The sequence below is a fragment of the Gossypium hirsutum genome, chromosome A10 (genome assembly GCF_007990345.1).
Source record: "Gossypium hirsutum isolate 1008001.06 chromosome A10, Gossypium_hirsutum_v2.1, whole genome shotgun sequence".
NCBI lineage: Eukaryota > Viridiplantae > Streptophyta > Magnoliopsida > Malvales > Malvaceae > Gossypium > Gossypium hirsutum.
In genome coordinates, this window is record NC_053433.1 from 114,389,861 (window position 1) to 114,399,250 (window position 9,390).

Genomic DNA, 9,390 nt, shown 5'->3' on the forward strand with positions numbered 1-9,390 from the left:
AATTATCAAGCTAAACTCAAGCTCAAGTTATCAATCGAATAGAGTTCTAGCTTAATAATACTTAGATCAAGTGGCTCGCAAGCCTTAACAAACTTTTCATTTTAAATATTTTTATATTGTTAAATTATATTATGTACAAGCATAATCGAGCTGCTCGAATAACTCGATTGTATCTCAACTTAGGATCAAACTTAAAAATAGATATTCAATCAAATTTAGTATCATATTTCAAATTTTGAGTCAAACTCAAACTTATCAATATGCGAGATGTTATCCTTTAAATTTTAACCTTTCATTCGGGAAAAATATAATTTGACAAATGAAATAAAAGAAACTAATATTATTTTATGCTTACTTGGATCAACGGTGGTGACTTGAACGGTGCCGCTAAAATCACAGGCGCTATCAACACCCAACTTTGACTTAAAGTAAGAATTCATGGCAAATGCTGCACGAGACCTCACGGTGCCCGGTTCAACACAAACCCCACCCGCTTGAATCGGACGGCAATCGATTCCTTGACCGCATGCATAATCCAGGTTATTCTGCAATTGAGAATCGGTAGCTTCGGGTTTGGGCACACAAAACTACTTAGCAGTGTCCGCTGGTGGTGCTGGCATTGGTTGAACCGGCTTTGGTAGTGGCTGGCCAGGCTTTATCAAAAGAGGAAAATTAAGAACAATTAATGAAGCTATTCAAATCATAAACGTCAAATTCTATTTATTCTTTTCACTATACTAAACTGTTAACTATCTTTGAAATAAAAAATGTGGTTTAAAATCTAAATTCGTTTATTTATCCATATTAAATCTTAATATCACTGTGGGAATATGAATATATTAAAATTTCTATTGATATCCAAATCCATATTTAGTAAGTCCAAAAAATATTTAAAATGTTAAAGTGAATAATAGTTATTAATATTTGATTTCGTTATCTAAAAATGTAAAATATATTCGGATAAAAATCTAAATTTATTATTCACAAAAAGTAAATTAAATTCGAGTAATAGATAGATGAGAATTAATATTTATATCTACATTAAATCCATTTTAAATAATAATTAAGATATTTAAATCTGATTCCACCAAAACCATTGCAAATATCTAAACTCGTACCATCCAATGCCATAACTAAAAAACTCTCTAAGCATAATAAAAGGACCAAAATCAAAATTTAACATTTTTATGGTTTGTAAGTATAATCCTACCTTGACTTCGACGGCAAATCCAGGATTACTAAGATTAGGTTGAAGACCATCACGCAAAGCACCAGACGTATACACCGGCGAAAAATCCGGTTGAAACAATCCCCAATTCTTCTCAGTAAGCGGACCCGGTTTCTGATTCTCATTAAACAAAGCAAAAATATAAGTCTCGAACTTCCTGTTAGGCATCAATGGCGTTCCAACACCCGAAACTATTTTCCTAATCAAATGCCCATTGTACGAAGCTGCATTATCCATGTCAGCAGCTTTGTTCCCTGGATCACCCAATGAAGGCCAACCGGTCTCGCCGATGACGATATCAACGTCTGCGAAACCGAGTGCCGACATGGCAGAGTAGGTTTTGTCCAAAAGAGAATCCAAGGCGTTGCTGTATGTTTTTTTGCTGGCGGGGTCGAAAACGGCGGGGGTTTTCCTGAAAACGGCGAAATCGATGTTGTTGGACATGACGTTGAGTTCGAAGTATGGGTATGGGTTGATCATGAATGGGGATTTGTTTTGTTGATGGAATTGGAGCACTGGTTTGAAGGTTTCGGTAAGGTCGATCCTGAACCTGGCTAAACTTGGGACTGTCAGACCTTGGAACATGTTAAGGGCATGAGCTGATGTAACCTGATGAATGAATAAAAACATTATAAACAATGCATAAATATTAAAATTATACATAATTTTTTTTATTAAATCTGTAATATTATACATGAATTTTGATTATGTATGATTTTATATATGAAATTTTATATTGATATATTGCATATATTATTGAATTAATACTATTTTCTATTGATATATTACATACATAAATAATTATATTAATCTGATTTGAAAATAAATGTACATATTCATTTATTTAAATATGTTCAGTTGAATCAAAATTAAAGTTTCATGTATATATGCAAATCACAATTTAAGTTTCATATGTATAATTGTACTAAATCAAAATGCATGTATTAAATTTTATATTGGACCAAAATTCTTGTATAAACTTGATGTTTATCCATATATACTAAAAATTATTCACTTAGTCTCCTTTTAAAAATTTTAAATATTTAAATTAGTAAAGGTAAAATTATATTTGTACCCCCTAAAAATGATAAAATTTTGATTTAATCATTTAAAAATTATTTAAACTATTAAAAATTACAATTTAATTTTGACTTCTAAATTTTTTTTAGCTTCGTCTCTATTAAAAACATTAATTACATTTTAATTGAGTTTTAACTTAGTTTCGTTACTTTTACAACAACAAATAAAAATAAAAATTTAAGCGTGCTTAAATATATTATCTTCTATTTACATTCCTTATCAACGTATTTAGGGTAGCCCTTCTTGTATGAACTATGAATTAGTGTTATAATTAAGTGTTAGTATTTTATATACTATTAATAAATCAAATCATCATACATCGTTATAAAATAAGCTATATAAATTTAATTTTTTGTGATATGTCATCAAATCATGCATAAAATTATTTATTGTTTGTGCGTTATAGTGTTGTATGAACAATATAATATAAAGCATGTTCCAAACCTTAATATCTTGGAACTGAGGCCCAGCTTTACGCAATGCTTCTGTAAGAGCTTTCATTGCTGGCACAAGACCATTAATATGAGCCGGATTATCAAGAAGCACAACTTCATTGCCAACAGATATATATTTTATCTTAGTTTGTGGATGGAAAGGTTGAATATTGGCGTTCACCCATGCTGAAGCCGCCCCTTCGTTGGCCAAATTAGGGATTTCGCCGTTCGGAATGGTGACTGTCATCGTGATGCCGGTGTTGGCGAAGGCTCGAAGTACGTTAGGGTTGGTGTCGAAGATTTTGACGCTATCGAAAATAGTTTTCGTTTTGATGAAGTTGGCAACTTTGGCCGGTGAAGGGAGGTTATCTGCAACCATGCCATAGTTAACGCCGATGGCGGCGGTGGAAGAGAAGAGGTTGAAGACGGTGGTTGAGAGGAAAAGGAAGAGTTGAAGGCTGGTCAATGACTTCATCGTTGCAATTTTGTTTGACCCTTGATTTTGCTTTGGGGTTATAATTTATGCACATATATATTTATAAGGACACTTGGAAAATGTAGTTTATGATGAATATTTTGACAAATGGGGAACTTTGAGAATTAACAGCTTCATCCATTAATGCATCACCTTTCAAATATTCCAAAATTAGATGGTTTTCTTTCTTTAACCGTTACTATTTGGCTATTGTTTTTTTAAAAAATAAATATAATTAAGTTTTCTCCATTACAAAACTTTTATACTTGTTACGTGGAAGCGTGTGAAAGAGTAAAATTATTGTAATAAAAAATTACACTAAGTTCAATTCCCAGGAAAGAGAGGTGGATCACGAGGATCACTTAAGTACCAAGGCTTTCCTAGTCAGAATATCCCTCTATCGTAATTTAATAGCACAATAAATCACTACAATCACACTCACAAAATTTGAACAATAAATAGTAAAGAACACTAGAATTTTAACGAGGTTCAGCAAATCTTACTTACGTCCTCGAGCACTACCAAATATATTTCACTCCAAAACAGAAGTGAAACTTTACAAATAGGGAGAGAGAACAATGCCTTAAGTAGAGAATGGCAAATATGAGATGATTAGAATGAGCAATGGTTAGGCCTATTTATAGTTGAGGTTCAAGGGTCACCTTGCAAAGTCCCTATACAATTAGGGACCAAAAATTGCTATTATCCCATGCCCAACACTAAATAAATATTTGGTGCCCATAACTTTGACCTTTCCAAGGTATGGGTAGGTATGGGAAAGGTATGGGCAAGGTATGGGCAAGGAATGGGGTATATTCTAATAATCTCCACCTTAAAGATTTGATTAGGATAATCTTATCTTCACACAATTCTTTCTGCCTTTGACAACAATACTTGATAGTGCCTTCTTCAACTGTTAATCTTGCAGGATATTGATCAAGTTCAAACAATGTTCGAACTTGGTTCCTGTTACTACTTTGGCCATCATATCTGCGGGATTATCTGTAGTCTTGATCTTCTGAAGACAAATTTTCCCTTCTTCAATAATTTCCTGCACAAAATGGAATCGTACGTCGATATGCTTTGTACGTGCATGATAGATTTGATTCTTTGCTAAATGAATAGCACATTGACTATCACAATACACGTTAATATGCTCCTAAACCAACCCCAAGGTTTTAGCCATACCTTGTAACCATATAGCCTCCTTTACAGCCTCTGTTACAGCCATGTACTCGGCTTCTGTGGTTGACAACGCAACTGTAGACTGTAATGTAGACTTCCAACTTATTAGTCCTCCAACAAGTGTAAACACATAACCGGTGGTTGATCTTCGCTTGTCCAAATCACCGGCATAGTCAGAATCAACGTACCCAATAACACCTTTACCAAGTGTATTATCCAGCTTGAACAGTAATCCAACATCCACGGTCTTCTGAATATACCATAGAATCCATTTCACAGCTTGCCAATGTCCTTTTCCAGGATTATGCATATACCTGCTCACTATACTAACTGCCTGTGAAATGTCGGGTCTTGTACACACCATTGCATACATCAAGCTACCCACTGCATTAGAATACGAAACTTGCAACATGTATTCTCGTTTCGTATTCGTCGAAGGAGATAGTTGTGCAAAAAGCTTGAAATGAGAAGCCAACGGGGTACTTACAGGTTTTGTCTGCTCGTTCATGCCAAACTGCTGTAGTACCTTCTTCAAATACTGCTTTTGAGACAAGCTAACTCTATCATGAGCTCTATCTCTCCATATTTCCATGCCGAGAATTTTTTTAGCTTCTCCTAGATCTTTCATCTCAAACTCGAGATTGGGTTGAGTCTTCAATCTTTCAATCTCAACTCTGCTCTTAGATGCTATTAGCATATCATCAACATATAAGAGCAAGTATATGAAAGTTCCATCTTATAGCTTCTGAAAATACACACAATGATCAAATTTGCTTCTTGTGTACCTCTGCCCTTTCATAAACTGATTAAATCGCTTGTACCAGTGCCTCGGAGATTACTTCAATCCATAAAGCGACTTTGTCAGTTTGCAAACCCAATTTTCTTTTCCAGCAACCTTGAATCCATCTGGCTGAGTCATATAGATTTCCTCTTCCAAATCACCATGTAAAAACGCGGTCTTCACATCAAGCTGAACTAGTTTAAGATCATATTGCGCAACCAAGGCTAGCAAAATTCGAATAGACGAATGCTTCACAACTGGAAAAAACACTTCATTGTAGTCTATTCCTTCTTTCTGAGAGTAACCCTTTGCTACCAATATAGCCTTGTATCGAATTTCATTTTTACCAGGAAATCCTTCCTTCTTTGCATATACCCATTTGCATCCAATTGCCTTCTTTCCCTTGGGCAGTGTCACCAACTCCCAGGTCCTATTTTTATGAAGAGACTGCAATTCTTCATTCATTGCTTGCTTTCGCTTTACACCATCAGGGTTACTTATTGCTTCTGTGTAAGTAGAAGGAACATCATCATCTGCAATTGGAAGTGCATAGGCCACTATATCATCAAAGCGAGCAGGCTTACGAATCTCTCTTCTTGGCCTCCTATATGCAATTGAATCTTGTTGCTGTAGAGATTCTTGGGTAGGAACCTCTTCATCATTTGTCCCTTCAATATTAGCTGGATCATCGTTAACCTTTTCAAGCTCCACCTGCTGCAAAGTACTACTAGTTTTGTCATCCTTTTATGAATCCTTGTACTTTAACATGGTTGATTCATCAAAAGTCACATCTCTACTCAAAACAATCTTCCTTGTATCAGGACACTAGAGACAGTATCCTTTTACTCCATCAGTTATACCCAAGAATAATGCTTTCTTTGCTCTTGGGTCTAACTTAGATTCTTTTACATGATAATATGCAGTGGAACCAAATACATGTAAAGAATCATAATCAGTAGCAGATTTACCAGTCCACATCTCCATAGGAGTTTTTCCATTTATTGCAGCTGATGGCAAACGGTTAATTAGATGGCACGCATATGTAACTGCCTCAGCCCAAAATTCCTTGTCCAATCTAGCATTGGACAACATACATCAAACTTTCTCTAGTATAGTTCGATTCATGCGTTCTGCCACCCCATTCTGCTGTGGTGTATCTCGAACAGTGAAGTGTCGCACAATGCCCTCATCTTGACATACTTGTAGAAATGGATCATTTTTGTACTCAGTACCATTATCTGATCGAAGTCGTTTGACCTTTCGACCAATCTGAGTATCCACCATCTTCTTCCATTTCAGAAATGCATCCAAAACTTCACTTTTTCTTTTCGTTAGATACACCCATACTTTTTTTGAATAATCATCAACAAAAGTAACAAAATAGTGCATACCTCCCAAAGAAGCCACTTTGGTAGGTCCCCACACATCACTGTGAGCGTAGTCCAGAATTCCTTTCATATTGTGAATTGCTGGACCAAATTTTACCCTCTTCTGCTTGCCCAGAACACAATGTTCACAGAATTCCATTTTGCAAGAATTTGCACCTTTCAACAAGCCTTGCTTCGCCAATGTCTGTAAAGCTTTTTCACCAGCATGTCCCAATCGCATATGCCATAATCTGGTAGCCTCTGAATCTACATCTTTTGTAGAAACTGTTGATGTTGATCCAATAACTGTACTTCCATTTAAAAAGTACAAGTTATTTCTTCTTGTGCCTTTCATCACCGTCAATTGCCCAGCTACTACTTTTAGTAATCCATCTCTCAAAGTGATTGTGAGCCCTTTAGATTCTAGGGCCCCTAATGAGATGAGATTTTTCTTCAGGCTAGGTACGTAGCGAACATCTGTCAAGACTTGGATTGAGCCGTCGTGATTCTTCAATTAGACTGTACCCACTCCCATTGTCTTACAAGCACTATCATTGCCCATAAGAACAATTCCACCTTCTAGCTCTTTAAGACTAGAAAACCAATCCTTATTAGGATACATATGGTAAGTACATCCTGAATCCAAAATCCACTCATCCGTTTGACATGCCATTGCCATGCCAACCAAGCTAAAGTCTGACTCCTCATCATGCTCCGCTACACATGCATTAGAAATAGCCTTGCCCTTTTGTAGCTTAGGAAAATTCTTTTTCCAATGCCCTTTTTCACTACAAAAGGCACATTCATCTTTGGCGGGTCTCCCTTTGGACTTTCCCCTTCTACCAAATTTGCTGTTGTGTGAACGACCTCTTACTGTTAAGACTTCTGCAGTTGTATCTCTGTGATCTCTTTTATCTTTCTTTCGAGTCTCAGATCTATACAACGCACTACAGACTGCATCAAATGTGATCGTGTCCTTCCCATGAAGCAATGTGGTGGTAAGATTATCATATTCATCAGGAAGGGAATTCAACAACAATAATGCCTTGTCTTCATCTTCAAATTTCTCATCCAAATTTAGCAAGTTTACTAAAATTTTATTGAATGAGTTCACATGGTCATTCATCGACATACCGGGTGCATACGTGAATCGATAAAGTTTATTTTTCATATAAAGCCTATTTTCAAGACTTTTCGTTAGAAACTTTTCTTCCAGTGTATCCCATAACTTCTTCGCTGATGTTTCCCTCATGACAGAGTACTTCTGCTCTTTGGCCAAACATAGGCGGATTGTACCACACGCCTGTCTATTGATCTTGGCCCACTCCTTGTCATCCATCTTGTCAGGCTTTTCTTCAAGGGCTACATCTAGCTCTTGTTAACATAAGACATCTAGGATCTCACATTGCCACATACCAAAATTATTGGCACCGTCAAATTTCTCTACTTCAAATTTTGCATTTGTCACAGTAGTCCTTGCTGATGACGATGCTGCTGCCATTTTTCTCCTCAATCTCAACTACTATATACGTAAATAGTACTATACGTGAATAGTGCCGTATACGTGAATAGTACCGTAAACAGTCGTATTCCCCAAGTACGAATCTGGCTCTGATACCAATTGTTGCGCAGAAGCGGTGAAAGAGTAAAATTATTGTACTAAAAAATCACACTAAGTTCAATTCCCAGGAAAGAGAGGTGAATCACGAGGATCACTTAAGTACCAAGGCTTTCCTAGTCAGAATATCCCTCTATCGTAATTTAATAGCACAATAAATCACTACAATCACACTCAGAAAATATGAACAATAAATAGTAAAGAACACCAGAATTTTAACGAGGTTCAGCAAATCTTGCTTACGTCCTCGGGCACTACCAAATATATTTCACTCCAAAACACAAGTGAAACTTTACAAATAGGGAGAGAGAACAATGCCTTAAGTAGAGAATGGCAAATGTGGGATGATTAGAATGAGCAATGGTTAGGCCTATTTATAGTTGAGGTTCAAGGGCCACCTTGCAAAGTCCCTATACAATTAGGGACCAAAAATTGCTATTATCCCATGCCCAACACTAAATAAATATTTGGTGCCCATAACTTTGACCTTTCCAAGGTATGGGTAGGTATGGGAAAGGTATGAGCAAGGTATGGGCAAGGAATGGGGTATATTCTAATAATACTAACTTAAGTATCAAAGAGTAACCCGGGAAAAAAATTGGAAAAAGTGTAAGCTCAACTCACTAGCTCGAAAAGATATTCACCATCACCAAGAGGACGTAAACAAATGAAGTTGTCTGCATGATCCTATTCTCAAACCATCTTGCCCTAGGCAAAAACTTACTCCACGCCCTTGCCTAAAGAGACTAGTATTGATGGAGGAAAATATCACATATCGATTAATCAAAAATTGGATTATGACTATATATAAAAAGAATCATCTTCTCTCATGAACCACCTTTTTTTCGAAAGATACAATCATGAAACAATCTTCGACGTTTATAGCAAGTGTAGTTAGACAATACTTATATCAATATAACTCATTTCTTTTCAATCTGTTTGTATGTATTAATATTCAACTTTGTAAAGGGACCCAACCCATTACAATGTAACCATGTATTCCTCCGTTGGCAATTGAATTCTCGAAATCAAACCTCACAATCAAACACACTTAGTTAAGACGTTATGATCTCTTTATTTCTATTTTAAAAAATCTTAATTTTATGTATAATTATCATCGAGTTTACCAATATAGTTTGAAAATGATTTAGTTCCATATTTGGTTTAGTTCAAATAATCTATATCATTGATTTGAATAAAAAATTTTTTATTCTTTTTTCGC

At 35.8% G+C, this 9,390-nt stretch overlaps 1 protein-coding gene across 1 annotated transcript; it reads right to left on the reverse strand.

The window, feature by feature from the left end:
* Positions 1-396: 396 nt before the first annotated feature.
* On the reverse strand, positions 397-3,224 carry LOC107943259 (glucan endo-1,3-beta-glucosidase). The gene is made up of 3 exons (XM_041078161.1): positions 2,753-3,224; positions 1,211-1,837; positions 397-653 (listed from the first exon to the last, which is right to left on the reverse strand). The coding sequence occupies exons 1-3, from the start codon at positions 3,215-3,217 to the stop codon at positions 588-590; spliced, it is 1,158 nt and encodes a 385-aa protein (XP_040934095.1). The 5' UTR covers positions 3,218-3,224; the 3' UTR covers positions 397-587.
* Positions 3,225-9,390: the final 6,166 nt, after the last annotated feature.